Consider the following 25,545-nt stretch of genomic DNA (forward strand, 5'->3'; position numbering starts at 1 on the left):
GTGACAGGGTACGGAGCCCCAACCCCCCTGATGGGCCCTGCTCTGTGCGTGACAGGGGGTGGCGCTGCAACCTCCCCATCGACCCTGCCTTGAGTGTGACAGGGGGCGGTGCCCCAACACCCCAATCAGCTCTACCCTGAGCGTGACTGAGGGTGGCATCGCAACCTCCCGATCTGCCTTGCTCTGTGCATGACAGGGGGCGGCGCCCCAACTCCCCAATCAGCCCTGCTCTGAGCCCGACCAGGGGCTGCACCTAGGGATTGGGCCTGCCCTCTGCCACCCAGGAGCAGGCCTAAGCCAGCAGGTCGTTATCTCCCGAGGGGTCCCAGACTGCGAGAGGCCACAGGCCGGGCTGGGGGACCCCCCCCTCCCCGCCCCGAGTGCACAAATTTTTGTGCACCGGGCCTCTAGTAATTTATAATTAGTAGAAAATAACCATACCCATTCTCAAAAATAAGGAAATAGATAAAAATAAATAAATGTAAAGAACTAGTCATTATGATGATTGTTTTTAGTTTTGGTTTCCTTACATTGGCTGTTAATAAGTTCTGCAAAAAAAATAAAATTTGACTTTTAGAATTTATATACCTGTGCTTCTAGTCCACAGGTATCCTCAGGGTGCTGTGCCTTTGCCTAGTCCTGTATTTTCTTTTAAAATATGATAAGAATTTATGAAAAGAAAAACTAAAACATGAGAAATGGGTCTCATTTATTTTTCTCCTTGCTGTCCCTCAACTTCTGTCACCTACCTGGTATATTTACTTAGAACTTGGCATTCAGTATTGGGGTGATTTCCGAAATCCTGGGGTAGATAGGTCTTTGAAGATTGAGTTTGTTAGTTTGTGTTTGTTTTAATCAGTGGCCCTGCTGTACTGATAAGGTGAATTTGGCATTCCTGTTATGAACAAATCATTTTCTCCATGTTTTCCCATTTTTCTTAAGGATTTACAAATACTATAGTTATTTACAATATGACTTGAATTTATAGGAGTGTGCCGAAAAACAAGGTCAAATTGAACGAGTCATTAAGGAGAAAAAAGCAGTGGAAGAAGAACTAGAAAAGGTAAAAAGAAAAAGAAAAAGAAAAAAATAACTGCCTAAAACCCAACTGCAAATATTCAACATTACTGTCTGCTTCCATTACGCTATCTACTAGCAACCCCTATATTATAAGTATTCCTCTGGTGAGTGTTTTTTTTTTTTTTGGCTTGGAATACTTAAAAGTATAAATAGTTATATTTATGAAATAGTTATATTCCTTGCTCAAACCTCATCCCAATGGTAAATTTTATTTTGTCTTCTCATTTTAAATTTTATGCCAACTTGAAAATTATAACGTTGTGATTTTTACCTTTAAAAATACTTATTTTTATTTCATAGTTAAGAAAAACACCCCAATGATATTTGAGGAAAAAATATTGTAAGGGGTCTATAGTTAACATTTTTTCTTACTTAGATACCTTTCTTTTATTAGCAGTAAGTATCCCACTCTCTTCAAGAGCCTTGGGGGAAGGGAGATACATTTGACTCAGCACACGCTTACCCAGTGTTTAAAAATATAGTAAGTAATAGAGTCAAAGTTCGATTTTCTTCAAAGAGGTATATAGCATAAAAAACATGTGATATATTTGTATCATTAACATAAAGAAATCATAATAACATAGGATCATAAAAGAGTAATTTAAAAAGCAAAATGTCTTTTTAATCCCTTATCTGGGGGAAAAAGCACACATGTTATGTTTAAGGTAGGACCTTCATGGTCACCAGTCTCCTTCATGGTTGATACCTTCTCAGTTTTCATCATATATGTAACATTTAAATTGTGATCAGGACTTGGGGTGAATTTTTAATGTCACAAAGCATAGGTTAAGGAATAGGCTATATTGGAGAAATGTAAAACTTATAAGGCTAAAGGCAACAGGTTCTCCCACTGTCCACAGACAAGTGTGCTAAAGTCCCCTGCTACACTGCAGTATGAGTCTGCATTTTGGTAGCAGGACATTGTGCTGATATTCTATCTTTTTTATAAAGCAGGAGCAACAAAGCATCTTGTCAGTGGGAGAAGACATGGGTTACCTGTCCAGGCAGTCTGGATTTGAAGGGTGGCTGTGTAGGATTTATCTGAAAATGTGAGCTGCCTAGACCTTGCCGTTCTTGGGGTGTTATAGCCTCTACTAGAGGCCCGGTGCACAAAATTCGTGCACAGGTAGGGTCCCTCCCTAGGCCTGGCCGGCATTCAGGGCTGATCTGTGGGGTGACTGGCTGGGAGATTGGGGCGGGAGGGTGATCAGAGGGCCCCTGCTGGCACCCTTTTGTGACTGGCTGGGAGATTGGGGGGGGAGGGTGATCAGAGGGCCCCTGCTGGCACCCTTTTGGCTGGCCTGCGGTCTGCGGGCTGGGGGCAGCTCCTGTGTTGAGTGTCTGCCCCCTGGTGGTAGGTGCACGTCATAAGTGACTGGTGGTTCCGCCTGTCATTCTGCTGTTCAGTTGATTTTCATATTAGGTTTTATTATGTAGGATGTTGTGGGAGAAGGCCAGTCTCATAGGAAGCTGAGCTTGGGTACAATCACTCCTGCTGGGCAAGGGGGAACCCCCATTCTAGCTAGGTCATTGTCTAGTTAACACAGAGGGGCATTTTGGAGTCACTTTCACATAGTTCTGCTCATTGCACCATAGCATGTATCTGTGTTTGAAAATTTAAATAATCGACTTGTGGGATCTTCATCAAAGAAATTAAGCAGTTATCTCTAAAGGGGTGACATCTAGAGCACTTTTTTTTTTACTTCAGTTATTTTACATTTCTTTTTAAAATATTAAAACTATTGGAATAATTTACAATGAGCATGAATCATTTCAAAAAATAAGCAGTCATTATTTTGTCAGTTTTTAGCATTGTATTTTGTAAATGTGAAACACCCATCTTAATTATTGATGTGCTTTACTACATTACAGTGGAAACAGATAAACACAGGACATGGGTTTTGATTTCTCACCGTTGATTTCCATTTCTAAACCTATCATTTCTTAGAGCATTGCCTCTGTAAGGTAATATACATATGAGCCTCTTCTGCAGGTTTACCGTGAAGGCAAAGTAAACGAAAACCATTACAGAAAACTGGAAGAAATGCACCAAAGATGCCTGGTTGCAGAGTGTTCAAAAGATGATCTTCAGCTAAGACTTAAGACAGCAGAAAATAAACTGAAACAACTTGAAATAAAGTAAGACACTCTTTAGAATTTTCTGTGATAACACTTTCAGAATGCAAACAATTTTTGACAGATCCTTTACTTTTTTCATAGGATTAATAATTATACCTTGTGTTAAAAAAACAAACAAACTTTAGCACCAAATAGATTTTTTTTGCTCAAAATTATTTCTGAAGACTAATTTCTTCAGAAAGAAAATATTTAATAGTATTTTATCATTTTTTAAAATTTCTTCTTTCTGGCAGTGAAGGAGGATGCGTATATGTGGAATCATTTACCTTGTTTCTCTGTGCCACGTGGTTCCTAAAAGCTAGTAATTAAGTCAAGAGGCTTGAGTGTATCCAGTTTTCATTTTTTTTGTAGGATTTCTTCATAGGTGTTGATATGTTGGACTTTTGTTTGGAGGAGCACAATGTGTGGTTAATTCTGGTCTTAGCATCTTTCTGACTCGCACTCTTTGTTGATCATTGCCTACATCCATCATTTCACTAATAACTTTATCAGCCAAGATTGATATAGACAAAACAAAAAAACAGATCTACAAATATTATGGGAAATGAAGGCCTTGTATTAACCAGGAAATGTTCACAGTATTTGATTACCTAGAATTGAAAAGATAGAGATTTAAAACGAGAGGGATAAAAATTAGCACTATACATGTTTGGTGGTTGTATCACCCAACAATCCATTGTAGAGAAAGTTCAAAAAATATAACCTATTTAAACTATAATTAAATAAGACATTTATAGAACTAGAAAGATGTAAAAACCATTTCTAAGACATATAACAGGAAAATATGAAATAGGTCTTATTATAATTGCCTAATATGGCCAGCTAATGTCTTTCTATGGGGGTTGCTTGATGAAATAAAGGAGTTTTATTACCTACTTCACTTTTCATACCATTAGCTTCAGTTTGTCCTGTCACAGTCCTCTTTACACAGTGATTCTCAATGTTAGTCTATTCTTAGTTAAGATTGCTACATTGAATGTGTTTTCCTGGCATAACATAGAATTGTGACACCGTGCGGTTAAGTGTACGGTGAAGAGAAATGGCTCAGAACAAAGAAAATGAACTCTATGCTATAATATATGTATAGACAGACTTCTTGACGTCCATTACCTATCATTAAGTTTTTTTTTAATCAGTTCCTCAGAAGAGATATCACGTTGCCAAGAAATGATTCAGAAACTTCAAAATGCCCTGGAGTCTGAGAGAGAGAACTGTGGCTTCGTCAGTGAACAAAGGCTAAAACTTCAGCAAGAAAATGAACAGTTACAGAAGGAGACCGAGGATTTAAGAAAGATGGCTCTCGAGGCTCAAAAAAAAGCAAAATTAAAGGTATTTTCAATACTAGTCAGAGTTAAATATGGACTTGTGAAAATCAGATTGTAGAGGATATTTAGAGACCTTGTAAAACATTTTTAAGGCCCCCCCCCTTTTTTTTTGCCTTCTCATCAGATAGCACTAAATCATAATGCAGAGCGTTAACCGGCCTTTCTGTGGTGTAGAACTTGGCAAGCATACTTGAAAATGATTGCTTTCACTGTCCACACACAAAAAAATTATTTTCCAACCATGAAGTACACTAAGATTCCTGCCAAAGCAATTTAAGCAATGCTAGCAAAACTATAGATTAGATAACTTTATAGACTACCTCTCTTCTCCCTCTGTAATAGCCTCTTGAAAATTGACCTCTAAAACTGGCTGTACAGAGGATGCTACCTCAGAGTGTTCTGACAATCACTCCTAGGTCGTCTACAAATTCCACTCGGAAGAAGGCAAGGGACAAACTCTCCTCCAGGAAAAAGTCCCCGTCATTTTCTCTCTCATTTCTCCTTCCTTAACGCTCACATGCTTTGGCAATAGGAACATGATAACCTGTTTAAGGGAGTTTCAAGAGGCACAGTATCACCGCCAACATGTTGCTTGCCTTTCCCATTCAGTGAGACTTTTATAAAAGTGGCATTAATTCTATATCATTATGATCTGTATCTTCTGGCTTCATAGTAGGGATACGGGGTGGTAATGCTAGTGTTTCACTTTGTTTTTTGTTACTTTGAGGACTCATAAAGTCACATTTCAACCAAATTAATATCGACATGTTTATTGAATGCCTCTTTTTCCAAGTAGTAACATTGGTTACTGGTAAAAGCTTAAATTCTGAAAAAGAGAGTCTTATGTCTCTTACAAAGAACTTTGTACTTTATATTTTAGTCAGTGGGAAATCGTTGAACAATAAGGGAAGACTTGTTCTACAAGATATGAAGACTTTATATAAAGCTATAGTAATTAAAAAATGTGTAATCAACATAAGAATAATCAATTTGATCAGTGAAACAAAATAGAGTCCAGGAACAAACCAATTTTTCATAATCACCTCATTTATAATAAAGGCACCACTGCAGTTCAATAGGGAAAGATTTATCTTTACCATAAATTATGTTAGATCAGTTGGGTCCATATTTTAAAAATAAACCTTGACTCATATCACACCACCCATGCAAATTGATTTGAGTTTTAGACCTAAATGAAAATATAAAACAGTGGAGCTTCAAGGAGAAAATCTTCATGTCCTTGAGTAAGAAAGAATTTATTAAACAGAACACAAAAAACAATAATCATAATGGAAACACAGATGAATTGAATTTTACTAAAATTAATGAATGACATCAGAAGACATCGAGAGAATGAAAAGTAGAAGAAAGGATAATATATACAATCAAAGGGACTCATTCGAAATATAAAAACTATTACCAATTAATAAGGAAATTATTAATAAGAAAAAAGTTACTTAATAAGGAAATAACATACATCCCATTTCCATAAATGGGCAAGACTTAAATAGGTACTTTATAAAAAGAGCACATATGAAAAAATGTTCAACTTCATTATTGATACTTTGGGGAATGTAAACTAGTATAACCACCATTTGACAGTATCTTTTAAAATTGGACAGACATACATTCTATACCAAATAGTCCTGGCTACTTACCCAACGAGAGTGCTTATGTTTTCTGCAGTGAAGGGCACAAAGGAAGATGGGAGGGAGACCGTAAGTCCTTTTTTCCTACCCAACATTCTGAAGTCCATCATTTGTAGGACTTTTGTTACAGGAGGCCCAGTTGTAGCTGTTTGCCTTTCGATATCACTGCAGACCTATCCAGTTTAACATTCAGAATTGCATCCAGTAAAGGTTCTGAGGTTTGTTTAAATACTGAATTTTGACACAAAAAAGCCATCATTTGTTCAATCCACAGCTGTGTTTTGACGACTTTACTGTGTTTCAGATCCTAAAGATGCAATAGCAAACAAAAAAGACATGGTCCCCACCTTTAAAACCTTGAAATGTGCATGGAGGTGGGCAAACTTTAAACATCTACTTACAAACTTTTTAGGAAATGCATAGGGCACTGTGAGAACTTATAGAGAGGGACCTAACATTGTCTGGATAGTTAGTTAGAGAATTACCCTGTAGAAGCAATAATTGGGCTGATTGTAAAAGTTGGATAGAAATAACCAAGATGGAGCAGAAGGGGAAAGATTATTCCATGCAAAGAGAACATATCGAAAGGACCCAAGAATGAGAAGACATTGTGGCAGAAATGAAGAAAGAAGGGGAAGGTGGCATAATACAAGCGTGTACTTGTGGAAGTAGGCACAGACCAGGCTATCATGAAGGACCTAAAGCAGTGATGGCGAACCTTTTGAGCTCGGCGTGTCAGCATTTTGAAAAACCCTACCTTAACTCTGGTGCTGTGTCACATATAGAAATTTTTTTATATTTGCAACCATAGTAAAACAAAGATGTATATTTTTGATATTTATTTTATATATTTAAATGCCATTTAACAAAGAAAAATCAACCAAAAAAATGAGTTCGCGTGTCACCTCTGACACACGTGTCAGAGGTTCGCCATCACTGACCTAAAGCAAGGCTTGTCACAAATAGATTTTCCAGGTGGCAATGGGGAGTTAACTTGATAGGCAGAATTCTAAAACTATATATGTGTGTGTGTGTATATATATATAAATATGCTTAGATCATTTTTAGTATGTGTGTGAGAGAAAGAGAAATAGACAATTCCACGTAAGATATCAGAACCAGGGCTTCTCCAGAGAAGGTGGAGATTGAGGCTGGGAAGGAGGAGGAGCATATTCAAATCTAAATTTTCAGACTTCAGTAATTCAAAAAAGTGTTAAAAAGCAGGAGTCAGGGAGCCTCAGGAGGCTTGCCCAACAGTAATGCAATACAAAATTAAGAAATCAATATTGTTTTCCAGTGCCTGCATTCATAAAGTCTTACATTTCTACTTGTGTACTATTTGAGAAAGCAAACTTAAGAGTCTTAGGAAGCATGTTGCATTTAGCAGGGGCAGTGAAGACAGACTGTTTGCAGTTTTCCCCCGTGAGCCAGGGATTTTGCTGTTGTTGGGTTTCCTTTGGTGTTTTTTGAATTGGTAAAGTTCGGTCCTTTGTTCATTCTTTTTTGAGTTTGGAAGTTGCCATATTTAACGAATTACTAGAAGCCAGGCCAGCTATGACCATTTTAAAGCCCAATACTTGAAAAAAATCACAAAGTTAGGTATTCTTTATAATATTTCTTTAGTGTAACAAGATAAAGATGTCCTGAGAGTACACCAAGGAAATTGTAGTGACCATTTTCTCAGTTGCCTCAAGGATGGTCATAGGTAGTTTCATTCTAGATGCACCAGGAGTAGGCACTTCATTACATGCTTTAGGGCACCGAGGCTTCGTTCTATCCCTGGATCCCAGCTGAGAAAACCGCTAAGTCTGGTTTTCAAGGTATCCCAACAGTATTTATTTGTGTGTTCATAAGATGTGTTTACAATGACATACACTACCTAGAAATGAACTGAACTTATTTCCATATGAGATTCTCAAAATCATTATTATAGTCTTTTTCCTGAAAAAAAACAAAACACATTTATACCGTAACTGAAATGGTGAAGGAACTCCCATATATAATATTCTGTGACTTCACAAAACCCTTCGCAAGACAATCTGAAGTTTAGTATATTAATCTAAAGTGACTGGAGGAGCTCCTGAGTTGGTAAACATGTCGGGGGGTTAGGGTGTGCACTTGAACAGGGCCTGGAAGCTCGCAGCCCCTACCTCCCAACCTCGCCCTGTGTATCTCTTCCATCTGCTATTCTGGAGTTGTAGCCTTTATAATATACCAGTAAACATTTTTTTAAATGGCTTGAGTAGAAACCTAACTCTTAATGACTGAGAGCCTGAACATTTCCCATGGATTATGGCAACAGAAGTAAAAGTAAATGATGAGAGCAGTTTTAGATTATAGAATATACTTTTTTCTACTGACATTTTAAGGTGTTGGGGAAAATGCCGCAAAAAATTGTAGTCCATCATAATTCTGGTTTTGCTAAATTTTACTGTCATACAGGATGAGTCCTCAGTGGTGAGAAAAACCAATCGTAAACTTAATTTTTATGTGGATTTCCCATAAAAAAATTTACGTGTACAGACAACACAATGAATATTCCTTTTGGGTGTGTCATTGGTCAGTATATCCCTTAGAATAATGGGAAAGAAAGAGAAGACACTGTGCATTTTATTCCCTAGATCAGTGCAATGGAACATGAATTTTCTGTAAAAGAGCACGGGTTTGAAGTTCAGCTGAGAGAGATGGAAGATAGTAACCGCAACTCCACTGTTGAACTGAGGCATCTCTTAGCAACGCAGCAGAAAGCAGCCAATAGGTGGAAAGAAGAAACGAAGAGAGCTACTGAAAGTGCCGAAATGAGGATCAGTAACCTGAAGTAAGTCCACTGTTAATTGTCTCATACATTCTACAGAAGAAATTAACCATTAGTGTAAGGTCTGTGCCATAATCTTTTTATAAAAGTGTATAATTCTGGACCTTATATGTATATGTTTTATTCAGCAAATGTTTATTGAACCACTATAAAAAATATTGAGCATTATAAACCAAAACTGATATAGTGTATTTTTATAAATTTTATGCATATTCCACAAAATTTGATTTTTGTTGGATATGGCCATTTAGAATCTTAATACTATTTGCATGTAGATTTAACATAGTGATGTTCTATAATTGCAACAGAATCCATTTGGCCTGCAAAACCTAAAATATTTGCTCTCTGGACCTTTAAGAAAACGTTTACTGGCCCCTGCCCAGAAGGAACTTGAGCTTCCATGCTGAGTGAGATGGGATGCTATAGCAGTGGTTCTCAACCTTCCTAATGCCGCGACCCTTTAATACAGTTCCTCATGTTGTGGTGACCCCCAACCATACAATTATTTTCGTTGCTACTTCATAACTGTAATTTTGCTACTGTTATGAATCGTAATGTAAATATCTGATAGGCTATATGTGTTTTCCGATGGTCACGACCCACAGGTTGAGAACCGCTGCTATAGAGGCTTTGAACAAAGTGATATGATCAGACTTAAATGTTGAACAGACCAGACCTAAATGTGGGGAGTTGTGAATGTTTTCTACAGCACAGGAATCATTGATGCTCCAATATTCTGCTGCTTTTTCTCATTACAAGCTCTCGTTCAAAAATTGCCTCAGCACTGTTTGCTGTGTTTTCATCTCTTTAATACTTTTGAAGTATTGCAGAGTTTTTAATGAATTGATTAATCTGAATAAACTAATATACCTTTAGTGGATCCAAACCAGGGGTCCTCAAACTTTTTAAACAGGGGGCCAGTTCACTGTCCCTCAGACCATTGGAGGGCCGGACTATAGTTTAAAAAAAAACTATGAACAAATTCCTATGCACACAGCGGCGGCAAAAACACCCGGCGGGCCGGATAAATGTTTTCGGCGGGCCACATGTGGCCCGTGGGCCGTAGTTTGAGGACCCCTGATCCAAACATACTCTTTAAAAATATCCCACCTCATTTGGCATAATATATATTGGTGAAATATATATTTCATGATAATAATATATATTGGTGAAAGCTAGGCTTTGGGTAACTTTTTTTTTATATGGATGGTACATGTCTCTGTGGTCAGTTACAGCATCCTGGAAGCTGAAATCAACTGTAGCTTCAAAATAAATCAATTGGATCTGTTGCAGGGAATTAATATTGGGGTCATTAGAATTAATGTTGTACTTACTACACAACATATTCTAATTAAGAAACATTAGCAGTTGGTTTTCATGTTATTTCTTAACAGGAAATATGCTGTTATACCCCTTGTGTTTTTACACTACTACCTTGAGTGAAAGTAGTGAGGCCAGAGGCAAACCAAAAGAGAGAGAAACCAGACAGAGTTTTACAGTTTCTGTACTCCAGGTTCCCAAGGATGAACACAGCACACCACACAGGGCCACACAGGGGAAGCCTGGGGTTGGGCACAAGACAGAGGGAGTCGGGGACAGTGCTCAGCAGCTCACATAGACAGAACAGCCCGCCGAGCCTAAATAGTCAAGAAACACTTCATACCCTAGCTCTAGTTGTACACTTTTTTTTTTTTAGCAATTTGATCTCTACTTTTAGTGAATTATTTTTTTTTTGCCAATCTATGAATTTGAATTTACAGCAAACTCACTCTGTATGTCATTGCTAAGAACTTACGTGATTCTCAAAGCTTATTAGGTAGAAGTAATATAAACTTTTCAAATTATCCATTTGACACATAACTGAAGGCATTATGTTCATTTTATTTTCAGTTTACATAGAATTTTAGAACACTGTGCATGTCTTCCCAAAATAGTCTCCATCTTTTATGTATAACTCTTAATATGACAGCCTTTAAATACTGGAAAACATAAGCTTTAGAATCATATTTATCAACAGCCTTAAACAATAAACTATTGAAATAACAATTTTAAAAACCTAAAAATTTTTCTCCACAGTATGAGTAGCTGACTTAAGACCTTCACATAGGAATCAGTTAGGGTATATAAAAAGGAGTCTAATAAACAAAATAAACTGACAAAATAGAAGCAGAGGCATGGATACATGGGACAGACTGACAGCTGTCAGAGGGGAGGGGTGTTGAGGGGCTGGATGAAAGAAAGTGAAGGGATTAAGCAAAGAAATATATATCATAGACAACAGTGTGGTGGTAGCCAGAGGGAAAGGGGGGCTGGGGTGGAAGTGGAGGTGGGCAATGGGGGAGAATGAGGACAGAAAGAGACTGCTTGGGATGATCAGGGCACATGATGCACTATGCAGATGATGTGTTTTTGAATTGTACACTTGAAACCTGCATAGTTTTGCGAACCAATGTCACCCCAATAAATACAATTTGAAAAAAGCTAAAATCATAGCTTCCAATCCAGGGTCTGCTCCACAAATGTGTGATTATGTATAAACCACTTAATTTTTCTAAGCATCAATATTATCATCTCTAAGCATCATGCAAATATTACATATTGTTATAAATATTCTGTACTCATATTTTTATTCTATACTAGAGGCCTGGTGCATGAAATTCGTGCACTGCAGGGGGCGGGTGCCTCAGCCCAGCCTGTGCTCTCTTGCAGTCCGGGACCCCTCGGGGGATGTCCGCCTGCTGGCTTAGGCCTGATCTCCCTGGGGATTGGGCCTAAGCTGGCAGTCAGACATCCCTCTCGAAGTCCAGGGCTCTCGCAGTCCGAAACCCCTTGCTCCTTACCGCTCACTTTGCACTCGCCAGCTGTGAGCCCGGCTTCTGGGAGCACACTGACCACCAGGGGGCAGCTCCTGCATTGAACATCTGCCCCCTGGTGGTCAGTTTGCATCATAATGGCCGGTCGTTCCGCCATTCGGTCGATTTGCGTATTAGGGTTTTATTATATAGGATTCATATTTCAATTGCCTTACTGTCCTTGACTATCCTTGAGATATTTTCAGTATCCTAATTTTTAGTTTTTATCATGATCTTATCTCTTCAAGTTCATATGGATACTAATTATTGTGACTGCTTTTCCTTCTGCCATTCCAGTTCAGTGTAACCCAATTTTTAACAAATCCACAATAACTGCATAGGGAAAGAATCCTTCTTTGAATGCTCTTATTAAAGACAGAAGAAAAAGAACCAGATTTTTCCAGCCTCTCCTGTGTGTTTGTTAATCCAGTCTTTGTTCCAGGGATTAGAACACTATTCTTATTAAATTTTAAAAGCCCCCATGTTCCATGGCATTTTTGGTAGGTTGAAAAGGTTGAGGAAGATTACTTAAAACTAAATTTGTTATAAAAAATAAATAGGTTACACATCTTACATTCTTTGAAATTTTTAGATTTCATTATTTTCTTTAGAAATCTTTTTAAAAAGAAATAATTATGCTTAAGTTAAATCTTTCTTGGTTATGTAATAATTTTTATAATTTTTTTAATATGAGAAAGCATTATATTTTATTAGGGTTTCATTACATACATTTAGGATTTTGCAGAGGAAAGTCTGGTTTTCATAAGGCATTCTTAACCTTTACCTGGTATGCCTGTGTTGGTTATTTAAACCAGGATTGCAAGAGAAAGACACTCCACTATTCTAGAGAGACTTCCTGCATGTCTCTGCTGGGTCCCTGAAAGCATGTTAATATGCTCCGGCATGTCAAAACGAAAATGTTTACTTTCAAAATAGAAAATATTTTCACAAGAGTTTGCATTGAGACTTGTTTCCTTTCATAAAAGGATTATATATTACACGGTATTGAGAAAAACATATAATATTTTAGCATGTAAGGAGGCAGCACAATGGTTAGAGAGAAGAGCACTGACTCGGGAGATGATCAAGCCTGAATTTGAATCCCACCCAACCCCAACACTTTACACTTACCTGTAATCCCATGTGTTCCTATAAGGCTTTATTTATATTTTACATATACAGTGTTAACTCCATGTCTGACATGTAAAATATTTAGGAAGGAAACAGTAAAACCGGGCCTTAGGTGATAGCCTTTATAATTGCAGAGATGGTTGTATTTCAAGCAAACCATATTATAATGCATGGGATATGTATATGAGAAGTTTACGTGCTTATTTCATTTTTAATTGTACAAAAAAGCATTGCTAATTCTAGAAAGCACTAGATTTTAGGCAAGATTTATATATGTGAATTGTATCCTCTTTGGAGACATAAATAGTACTGAGGGATATATATGAAATCAAGCCAAAAATCTTTCCACAATAAAAATAATATCTATCGAAGTATTTTCTCTATCCCTCACCTATTGGTCATAAGCAGAATTACATGGCAGCTATAATTTTTAATTTTGAAGTAGAAATTTATGTTTATTCCAGTGAAAAAATATGTTATGAATGTGTTGCTCTCCACTGCACATACTTAGGACAGCTTCCATACCATACGAGTACTAGCAATGTGATTATTCCAGGAACTCTCCGGGCTAACTGCTAGATAGTATTTCTGTGTCTTTGGGGAAGGATTCACTTGTTTTCCTCAGAAACAGTTTTGTTTTAGACTGATTCAATGATACAGTCCAAGTCTTCAACCAACTATGTCTTTTATTAATAATAAATTACAACGTAAACTACAGAGCAATACATTTAAAAATCAAATGGCTCATTTGATGCATTTGACTTTCCCCATGAGGATTTCTGTGTATATGCCACCAATTCAGGCATTCTACTATTCATATAAAATGTGTTTATTCATCACTGTCGACAATGAACTTTTTCAGGTTGCATCCCAGCATCCATTGCCAGCACATCATTACCATGCTATATGCATTAAAGCTTTCCCCTGAAATATGTCCTCTTTACTTCTTAACAAATACTTATACATTGGCTATGTTCTTGCCTCCCATGTGTCCACCTACTTACTATAGTTAAAGAGCATAGCCACAACACCCCTAAGATGCTAGAGTCCTCTCGGGACTGGTTTTGCTGCCTTAGAAAACTTCTGTTCCTCCTCACAACTGACAAATAAATATGATTGCCAGGTACCTGTGATTTCTTAAGATCTACTAATAAGTAAGTATAGCCATAATGACACTTAACTCACATTAATAAAATAAAATCATTTTTCCATAGAAGGAAGTTTTATAAGACACTGGGGGGTAGGGGAGGCCAGGGGATTGTCAAGGGCGGGGAAGGAAAAAAAAAGGACACATATGTAATACCCTTTGTAATACTTTAAGCAATAAATTAAAAAAAAAATGTGAGTTCCTCTGTGGTATCTTCTTTCAGTTTGAAGTTTGCTTTCATTTATAAAATTTTATTCATTTATAATCATTCCTTCTTGGTTATTCTTTTATCTTGAAATTAGAGGCCCGGTGCACAAAATTCGTGCACTCGGAGGGCGGGGGGTGTCCCTCAGGCTGATTGTGAGAGGGCGCAGACCAAGCCGAGGGACCCCACTGGTGCACGATCAGGGCTGGGGAGAGATGCGGGAGGTTGGCCAGCCAGGGAGGGACCGAGGGAGGGCTCCAGGGTGTTTCCAGCCCATCTTGCTCAGTCCCAATCAGCCAGACCCCAGCAGCAAACTAACCTACTGGTTGGAACGTCTGCCCCCTGGTGGTCAGTGCATGTCATAGCGACTGGTCGACTGTCTGCCCCCGGTGGTCAGTGCACATCATAGTGAGCGTTTGAGCAGCCTTAGCATATCATTAGCATATTACACTTTGATTGGTTGAACAGACAACCAGACACTTAGCATATTAGGCTTTTATTATATAGGATGTATGTAATGCAGAGAATTTTGAGCTTTCAAGAGGGGACAGTATTAATAGTTGCTTGTTAATGTATAACATCTGTAACTGTAATATAGCTGTGCTAATCTTACTTGAATGATATATTGTTTTTATAGATTAAATTTAAAAATGAGAGACATTTGTCCTGCTGATAACAAATAGATAAAGCTGTGGTGGTAATGCACAGGATAGATCATCTGAGCAGAATACAGAAAAATAAACCATGTAAAATTGGAAATTTTGCTGATGATAATATGGCATTTTAAATCACTGGTGAAAACATGATGTTTTAAAACATGTAGAATATTTCTTATCCTATCTAATAAAAGGGTGATATGCAAATTAACTGTCACTCTGTCACAAAGATGGCAGCACCCATAGCCACAAGATGGTGGCACCCAGTCCTCTCAGCCCCGCTGGAGTCCTCCAGTCCTGGGGGGGCGGCCGCTGAGAGCGGGCTGCCTGAGCAGGCTGGCAAAATGCTTGCTTCGTTGCCATGGCAAGTACAATAAAAGTTGGCTCTAAAATAGCCTGTTTCTTGGCGAGTCTGGGCAGGAGGGGGTCCTGAGAGCTCTTCTGCTGACTGCTCAGGAAACAGCGCTGATGCCGCCAAGGGAGCCGTTGGGGAAGAGGTGGTAACTGCAGCTGCGGAGCCAGAACAGAGGAGGCGGGGGAGCCAGAGTGGAGGAGGCAGGGGAGCCGGAACGGAGGAGGCAGGGGAGCCGGAACAGAGGGGCGGGGGAGCCGGAACAGAAGAGGCGGGGGAGCCAGAATGGAGGAGGCGGGGCTGCCTCTGCTCCCACGGCGGGGCGGGTGAGCCACAGTTCAGGAGCCTCCGGGAGTGGTGGCGCCAGGCCATCCAGTGCTGCATCCAGTCCCTGAGGCTTGCCCGCCAGTACTGCGATGCCAACTGCCCACAGCCGTCCTGCCAGAAGATGAGGTGGGTTGTGCAGCGCACCAAGGGCTACCAGCGCAAGACCAATGGAGGTTGTGGAGTGTGCAAGCAGTTCATGGCCCTTTGCTGCCACCATGCCAAACACTGACAAGAAAACACATGCCCCATTCCCTACTACCTCAACATCAGGCAGAAGCTCCGCCACCAGAAGACACAGCACCGCCGGCAGCATGTGTAGCTCATGCGCCAGCGGATGCCACCATCAACACCCGCACCCTGCCTCAGCCGAGTCTGCCTTCCCCTCTTTCAGCACCACCCTGGCCCCCCACACTGCATCCCAGCACACCCTGGACACCACAGCCCCGACTGCCCCAGACCTCGCCTGTGAGCATGTCACTAGCCGGCTTCTCCAGCGTGGCCAGAACTCAACCCCCCACCACAGTTTGCACTGGGAAGACGACCAACCGGATGCCAGCCCCACCCCCACCCAGGCCCACCTGCAGCAGTGGAGGCTCCCGGCAGATTGCACGTGAGGCATAGCAGCAGCAGCATCTGTACTGGGTGAGCGCCATCAACGGTATGCCCCTGAGGCACAGTGACCCCTGAGAGCCAGATGGCCCCCATGGGCCTGAATGTGACCCAACTAGGTCAGTGGGCCTGTTATTCTGCCCCCCGAGCCACGGCAGTGGCATCCGGCACCCATCCCCCAGCAACAGTCAATGTGAGGCATGCCCAGACCCGTGATGTCTACACAGACCGAAGGTGCAGCCACCTCAGAACATCTCTCCAGGTGCCCTGCAGGACCTGCTGCAGACCCTGAAGTCTCCCAGCGCCCCCAGCAGCAGCACATGTTCAACATCCTCAAGTCAAACCCTCAGGTGATGGCAACTCTCATCAAATAGCACACAGCCAAGCAAGTGGCCAGCCAGCCCAGCCTTCAGCTCTAGCCCAGCCTGCTGAATCTGAACACCATGCAAGCCAACGGGCCACGACCTGCTGTCCCTCCGCAGCAGCAAGCAATGGGAGGCCTGAACCCCCAGGGCCAGGCCTTGAACATCAGGAACCCGGGGCGTAACCCCAGCATGGCGAGTATGAACCACAACACAGAGAGATGCCACCGAGCAAAGCAGCAGCAGCAACAACATTGCGAGAGGCATGTCCGACTGTTGGTTGTGATGGGGCGTCGCCTTCCCCTGATCGCCAGGTCACCTCCCACCCCTAAGGGCTCCCAGACTGTGAGAGGGGGCAGGCCGGGCTGAGGGACCCCCCCCCCACTCCAGTGCATGAATTTTCATGCACCGGGCCTCTAGACATAAAATGAATTTCAGGTGGATTAAAGAGCTAAGTAAAAAAGAAGGTATTAAAAGAAATGACTACTTTTATTATCTTGGAATATAAAAGTTTTTCTAATCAAAACACAAAACCCAGAATCTAAAAAAGAAAAATAATTGACTTAACTAAAAAATAAAAATGCTATATGAAGATACCAAACAAAGATAAAAGACAAATGTCAAAATATAAAACAAAGGATTCATATGAAGAATTCACCAAGATTTCAATAATAATTAAGAAAAAGATTATCAACCTAATAGAATGAGGAACAAAGTATGTGAACTGGCAGCTCACAGAAGCAAAGCTCCATTAAACAACGCAAACCAGGTTCAGTCACACTGTTCACTAAAGAAATGCAAATTTAAGCAATAATTTTACCCAGCAAGTTGGCAAAAATGTAAAAGTTGGTTAAAATGTAAAAGTTGGAAAGCACATGGGAAGACTGGAACCGGTGTACGGTATTGGTGGGAACTGGCGAATCCTTTTTAGGGGGGGTTATCTAATAAGACTGAGTCTGTGCAGACCCTTTTGCAATCTCAGGTGCAGCATTTATCCCACGGAAATGCTTGTATATGTGTAAACGTGCAGTAACATCCTGCTCTTGCCTTCGGTCAGGCCCTGCACATCCTCAGCTAGGGCTCTTAAAGTAGCATCCTTCACTCTGCTTTGTTTTGTTTTGTTTTTCCACTCTACTCCACCTTTCAGAATTATTTTCCTAAACAAGCAAATCCAATCCTTGCCCTGTCTACTTAACGGCTTCTGCTTTATTGTTGCCTGTAGGTTTTCTACAGTCTTTCCTTCACCTTATTTATTATCAGCAGTCTGCCTGTTTACCTCTGTCCTTTACATTCCTTGTGTTCCAGCCACACTGAACAACCTCCCCAATAAACCAAACGTGCTGGCCCTTTACAACTCCTAGTCTGCACTCCATTCACTCATCACGTATTTATTGAGTGATGGGCAGTGGAAACTGTCAAGTAAATGTGTTTAAAGTCAGATAAAAAGTACTATACAGAAAATTAAAATCAATGTGCTCATGAATGGATGGGTGGACACTTGAGACTGGTAGACAAGGAAGACCCTGTGAGGGAATTAATGTGAGCTCTAGTGACAGAAAGGATCCTGTCATTTAAAGCATCAGAAGAAAGAGCGTTTTGAGTGGAGAGAGCAGCCAATGTGAAGAGGCAGGAAGACACTTGGTATGTTTGAATATAAGAAAGAGTACACAGCCCTGACTGGTTTGGCTCAGTGGCGAGAGTGTCGGCCTGCGGACTGAGGGGTCCCAGGTTCGATTCTGGTCAAGGGCATGTACCTTGGTTGTGGGCACATCCCCGGTGGGGGGTGTGCAGGAGGCAGCTGATCGATGTTTCTCTCTAATCGATGTTTCTGGCTCTCTGTCTCTCCTTTCCCCTCTGTAAAAAAATCAATAAAATATTAAAAAGAAAAAAAGAAACAGTACACAAAGTGAAGGCAGGAGGGCCAGATTTGGGCCACCAGACTCTGAAACCCCAGGGCTGAACACACAAGAAGGTTTATTTCTTGCTTGTACCTTAGTATTACCTGTCTAAGATGGTTTGGCAGGAAGGCTCTGGTGGTAGAGGTTCTACCGCCTTGAAGGTGTGGTTTTTCGAGATCACTGGACCAGCGAGGTTCCGGGGGAGGTGGGGAGGAAGAACGCTGGCTCTTAACTAAGTCGGCTCTAAGTGATACATATGACTTCCTTTTGTCTTCATTGGCCAAACTAATCTAACTGCATAAGAGTCTAGGAAATGCATAGGGAGCACACAGAATGTTTGGTGATTGCTTCTGCTCCAGTCTGAGACTTGATCTCAGGGGTTTTATTAGCCAGCTAAAGATTTTTAACTGTGAATGAAGGCTAGTGTTCAGTTTTAAAAGAAGTCACCTGATCAGATTTTTTTTTAAAGACCATTGGCTTCTGAATGGAAAATACAAGTAGGTAAGAAAGCTGGGAAAGGACTTAGAAGGCTATTGCAAGTCTTGTTAAGAGATGATCATGGCTCAGACTAAGAAGAAAGAGAAAGATGGGAGTCTTTTTTTTTAGAGGTAATAGAAGGAGTTGATGGACTTAATGTGGCGTATGAAGGAAAAGGGAGGAATCAAGGAGGATTCTAGGGATAGTCTGTACGTGCTATTTCTTTCTAGAGATATTTTTTTCCCAACTCCCAACCTGAAAACATTTTCTTCCTTCCAGACCCATCTCAAATATCTTTATTTTTTCTGTAAGGCATTCTTAATTCCTTTGACAGATTGAGTCTTTCCTTTCCCCACACTCCCATACCACTCTGCTCATTCTTCTTTATGGCACTTACTGAATTGTAATATAACTATCATTTACGTTCATCTCTTCTACAAGACTCTGAGCAAACATCTTGCTAGGCATATAGGTGTTTAATAAAATTGTATTGAATGAATGAATGAATGAATGAATATACATTATGTAATATTTTCATCTCATGTCCAAAACTGTGCGTGTATGTGCAATTACACAGCATCTGAGCCAAAAAAAAAAATTCTCTTTAATCTCTAAAATATTATTCTTGGCTATATATTTATAATGTTTGGCTGCCATACTGCTTTTTTTTTTTAATTAACAGGATGAGAGGCAGCTGCAGGTACTGGCAGATTACAAAATGTATAATTGCTAAAAGTAACTGAAGCATATTATAGTATAATTCAACAGAAAAAAAAACATCTGGCACATGCTATGTTAATTTGTCATAGGAGAGAGTTTCGAAGAAAGCACTCGCTGCAGCTGGCAGATCCATCATTTCCCTGAGACGAATAGCACACCTTTGTTTGTAATTCTCTTGTCTAATAAGAACAGAGTCTTGTGTGATTTACTCTTCAGACACCACTAAAGGATTTCATGCATTAGGAAATTTCTCCTTACGCTGTATCAACCAAAATTGTACATGGCCCATTCTTACCTTAAATTGTGCCTCAGTGATAACGATCTGAGCAATTACAGTAATTAATTATAAAGCCTAAGATATTGGCCCAAATTTCAAACGCTTATTCCATGCCTTAAGGAACCATAACTTCTCTTCTTTTATAAAAAGTATTTGCCGTGTTTCCAAAGAGACGAAGGCATTGCAGGGAACACTTTGCTCTTAACCTTGTAACCATAGCTCTTCAGTTACTACACGTGCCCGCGACATGGGGAATCGAAGTGCGCTTAGAGTGGAAATTCTCTCAGCATGGGTTAGGACACCCATTTCTGTGATAGAGAAGAAAAGGATTAATTTTTATTACAGAACAGCTTCTAATGCTGCCCTTTTGAAATAATCGATATTTCCAACTCTCTACTGAACATAGGCACCTCAAATTTGATATATTCAGATCTGAACCGATTCCTCCATGCCTGGCCCACATTTGTCCTTCACCCTGCATTTCCTTTTCCATGAGTGGTGCTATCTACCGAGTCACTCAAGCAAAATCATCCTGAACCCTTCTCTTCATAACCCTAAATCAAGTACTGCTAATTCTACCCTTCCCCGCTCCCCCCTCCCCCATCAAAATATCTCCTGAATCTGTCCATTGCCCTCTCGTAGTTCAGGTGTCAACATTGCTCACCTTAGATTGCTGCTATAACCCCCTAATTTACTATTGTCGTAGATCCTTACAATTTTTCCTGCTGTAAAAAGTAAAATTTCCTGATACTCAAATCTAACCTTGTCACCTTTTCTTAAAATACTTCAGCACCTCCCTATCATGTCCCTGAAAAAAATCTCCATGACCTGTCAAGACAGAAGATCCTTTGCAATCCTGTGTTTCCTTGTGTTTCAGCTTCTTCCTTTCCCCCCTACACCCGACTTCCAGTAAGTCTGTATGGCGCATCCATACTGCACTTCTCCCAGCTTTCTACCTTGATGATCCTTTCTCATTTCCTGGCCTTCACATGTGGATCTCATTGTAACGGCCTTCCTTTTCTCACTCTGCCTCTGTCCACCTAATGTCTGTTCATCTTTCATATATCAGCTTAAAAGCCTGCTCCTCTGGAGAGATGTGCTGATCCCCTCATCCTCCACAGGACTTTTATAGCATTTACTTGTTATAAACCTAGGAGCTTCTCAGTATCTCTGGTGTTCCTTGGTTTCACTGTGGCAGCGACTGCATCTCCTCCGCAGGCTCCCCCTCCCCCATCTCACAAGCACCAGCATTATGTATAGCAGGCAGCAGGCACTCATCTCAGTATTTAATGAAATGAATGGACTTTACAGTCTCCCCAGTCGCATCCTTAGGTCCACACTTAAAATGAGATGTGAGGAAATTTACCCACACTTTGTACACTTTGAGTCCATTCTTCACATAGCTTCTTAAAATAAGCTTCCTATGAGTGGTATTTATAAATAAAGCTCTAAGTTGCATTGGTTTTCCTAGCAGTAGTCTCCCGAATTTATTACACCACTTGATGGCTACTGTGAAAATGTAATCACTGAATTATCTAGTTAGTTCTGCAGTGACAGCAAGTACTGTAGGTAGTGAAAACTTTGAAAAAGCAAGTCATAGGATATTAGAAATGTTATAAATGGTGACTGATTATGTGAAATTGACTGAAATCCGCTCAGGCTCAAAACCATCTTACATGTGCCAGGCACTGTGCTAAGCCTGGGAGTGTAGCTTCCTTTTGGAGCTTCGGTTCTAACGGAGAGAGACAGGCAATGAGGCAAACCAACAAATAAGACAAGTGTAGATGTCTTCAATGGTATAAAGTAACAAATGGGGTGATGTGAGACAGTATCTGGGACAGGGTGGGCGCTGAGGAGCTGGACTGTGTTTTAAAAAGTCATCCGAAAAGTTGACATTTAAACTGAGGTCTGATAAAAGAAATTAATTATACAAAAACACCAGGAAAATATTCCAGGCAGATGGAAGGGTAGCAAGCCGTGTTAGAAGAGGGTAGACCCATGCAATTACAGTGTAGTGAGCGAGGAGAAAGAAGGCCATTGGGTTGAGGAATGAGGCAGGGATCAGATCATAAGAATCTTGTAGGCTAGTTTAAGTAAGTCTTTTTAAGTGTGTGTGTGTGTGTGTGTGTGTGTGTGTGTACCTATATATGTATATAAACCACTAATCAACATTACAATACAGAATTGCTAAAATGGCTATATATAAAACTAGAGGCCCGATGCACGAAATTCGTGCACTGGAGGGGGATGACCCTCAGCACAGCCAGCGTCCTCTCACAGTTTAGGACCCCTTGGGGGATGTCCGTAAGCTGGCAGTCAGACATCCCTCTCTCAGTCCAGGGTTCTCGCAGTCCAGGACCCCTCACTCCTTACGGCCCACCTGCAGCAGAGGCAGGAGAGGCTTCCACCACTGCTGTGCACTCGCCAGCCGTGAGCCCAGCTTCTGGCTAAGTAGCGCTCCCCCTGTGGGAGCGCACTGACCACCAGGGGGCAGTTTCTGCATTGAGCGTCTGCCCCCTGGTGGTCAGTGCGTGTCATAGCGACCGGTCGTTCCATCTTTCGGTCGATTTGCATATTAGGGTTTAATTATATAGGATAAGCAATCTGGGCATGTGCCTTGACCGGGATTTGAACCATGACGTTCTGGTTCATGGGTCAATGCTCAACTACTGAGCCACACTAGCTGGGTGATATAAGTTATTTTGTGTGTGTGTGTTTTTAAATTTTACTTACACAGAAGGTAATAAATCAATTACATTTTACAACTGTATTTCTAAATTATATTTGTAAGCATAACTAGGATTTTTATTACATACACATAAATTATGTAAGTAAACTAAAAATATTTAGGACTCAGAGGGTCAAGTGATATTATAAGGAATTCCTCATTCTTATATACTTACATTAACTTGGTAGAAGATAATTTTACCTTAAACCTATAACATATAATATGCCAGAGATTAGAGAGAAATTGGGTACAGTTTCATTTAAATTCTTTAATTAGTTTAAGTACCACAATGTCACACAGAAACTGGAAATGTCATCTGTTGCTGTCCTCTGGCAGGCTATACCTCAGTCACGCCTGATAGGAAAGGATGCTTCTGTGCTTAAGGATTTCCAGGGGAGAGATTATGTAGCTTTATTTGGCAAGTGTTTCCACTATACTACCACTGTGAAACTTTCTGGAAAGTCTTGTTTAATGTTTTTTCCAAATCACTAACGATATTGGGATCTCTCAATGATGTTCTCTAATGAAGAGAAAATTTCTCACAGATAATAGAATCGGATCATCCCCTGGGTCTTCCCTTTACCCTGCAGTTAAACATCCAGGCAGAGAAATAAGCAGCTGCAAAGTACTGACAGGCAGGCTCCGGGAAGGTCTCAGGGGACAGAGCTGGCGAAACCACTGTTCTCTCCACCCTTTCACACCTCCCCAAATTTCATTCAGAAACGAGATGAAATGAAATGCTTAACTGAAAAAAAAACACAACCTTATTTTAGCCACTTCAAATTCTTTGTAGAAATGGGTGGAATATATACAAATCTAAATAAATAAAAATGATCTTTATCTAAAATATGTTTTGTGGTAGATTCCTCAGTAAATGTTTGCTGAGCAAATAAGGAATAGAACTTTCTAACTTAGGTTTTCTACAAAAAGTTAGCCATAAATCAGCAAATATTTACTGAATTCCTATGTGTAATGCAACTTTGGTAGATACTGTGGAAACTAAAAATAATCCCCATTTTAAAAATTTTTATTTATTTCATTTTCAAAGAGAGGAAGATGGGGAGAGAGAAACATTGGTTTGTTGTCCACTTATTCAGGCATTTATTTGTTCTTTTTTTTTTTTTCCATTGGTTGATTCTTATATGTGCCTTGCTGGGAATCAAACCCACAACCTTGGCATATCGGGACTACACTCCAACCAACTGTCCTGCACAGCCAAGGCAAAGCAATCCCCATTTTAAAAGTTTTCCATTATTCTTGGGTGAGTGTGTGTGTGTGTGTGTGTAAACCACTAATCAGGATTACAATACAGAATTGCTAAATGTCTATACATAAAATAAGCATAAAGCTTTGGTGAAATTAAAATGAATTCGGAAGGAGGCGTAGAAAGAATTGAGGCAGAGTGGAATCTTAAAGAAAGAGCACGATTTTAATGGCAAATCTAAACACAAGGATTCAGAAAAAGACATAATGCGAGCTTACTGGGGATACATGTGGTTTGTTTGCAGGACAGTGAGAGCCTAAATAACAAGGAAGACTCCTATCGGAGATAAGGTCGGGAAGATTCAGGGGGATTTTGATGCCAGTCTTGGACTGTTTTGTCCAGTAGCAGAATGCCCTGGAAGTTACCATTCAAGGAAGCAAGTTATTAAAGTGGTATTTCAGGAAGAGAACATGCTGGCAATGTGAGCATTAGAAAGGGAAGGCCGCTGTGTTCATTGAGCACTTCTGTATGCGTGGTGGTGGGTGCTTCGCAGAAGCCTGAGCCATTGGCTATGCCCCTCAATCTAAAAATTAAGAACTTGAGTTGTGATGGTAACACTGAGTAGAAGGGAAGAATAGATCTGAGAGTCATTGCAAAGGAAGGGTCTATTGAGGGGCAATCTAGACCCTGCATTGCAGAGCAAGTGAGACTACGCTTTTAACCTAAGCCACCAGGGCAGACGTGTGGGCGGGATGAAATCTGAGTGGCAGGATGAGAAGTAGGTTTTGGAGGCAGTGCAAGAAGTTTGATGTTGGGCATCAAGTTTAAATGTAAGACTGAACCTTTGGGCAATACATCAAAAATAAAGATAAACTTGTTCGGTTTTCAGTAAGTGTGTTACTATTTATAATCTAGAATGCCTGATACGCACACAAATGCATAGCCCTTCACTTACTCATTTAGCAGTTGCCTGCCATCCAGGGGAGGGCTCAGAGCACACACTGGAAGCAAAGGCCCCGTTTCAATCCTGACTCTATGCTGACTAGCTGCGTGACTCTAGACAAGTACTTCACTTTATTTTTATATGTCTCTGTCTTTAAATTTTCTCATATGTGAGAATGGGGTCCCATAGGGTCATCATAAAAAGCGAATGAGTTTATTTAAATAAAGTGCCTAGGACAGTGCCTGGCACATTGGAAGCACATGGAAGTGTTTGCTGTTATCACCATCATCATCATCGTCTGCACTATTACTTGCCCAGCTCTGCTGAGAACCAGGCCTTAAGGAGGACCACGAGGAATCCAGTTGCTCACGATCCAGGGGTGACAGAACTTGACGCACAAGAGAATAGTATTTACACAGATTAAAAAGTAACGTAGGCTTGCCCTAGCCGGTTTGGCTCAGTGGATAGAGTGTCAGCCTGTGGACTGAAGGGTCCCGGATTTGATTCCAGTCAAGGGCACATGCCCGAGTTGCGGGCTTGATCCCCAGTAGGGGGTGTGCAGGAGGCAGCTGATCAATGATTCTCTCTCATCATTGATGTTTCTCTCTCACCCTCTCCCATCCTCTCTGAGATCAATAAAAATATATTT

At 40.5% G+C, this 25,545-nt stretch overlaps 1 protein-coding gene across 5 annotated transcripts in view; it reads left to right on the forward strand.

Annotated features, from left to right (window-relative positions):
• SCLT1 (sodium channel and clathrin linker 1) overlaps positions 1-25,545 on the forward strand; it is a 108,868-nt gene that overhangs the window by 69,121 nt on the left and 14,202 nt on the right. For all 5 annotated transcript variants that reach the window (XM_005877749.2, XM_005877746.2, XM_005877748.2 and 2 more), the window contains 4 exons: positions 989-1,063; positions 3,074-3,219; positions 4,356-4,548; positions 8,815-9,011. In XM_005877749.2, coding sequence (XP_005877811.1) covers positions 989-1,063; positions 3,074-3,219; positions 4,356-4,548; positions 8,815-9,011 — 611 coding nt within the window. The remainder of the gene's footprint in view (positions 1-988; positions 1,064-3,073; positions 3,220-4,355; positions 4,549-8,814; positions 9,012-25,545) is intronic.

The sequence above is a fragment of the Myotis brandtii genome, unplaced genomic scaffold (assembly GCF_000412655.1).
Source record: "Myotis brandtii unplaced genomic scaffold, ASM41265v1 scaffold53, whole genome shotgun sequence".
Lineage (NCBI taxonomy): Eukaryota > Metazoa > Chordata > Mammalia > Chiroptera > Vespertilionidae > Myotis > Myotis brandtii.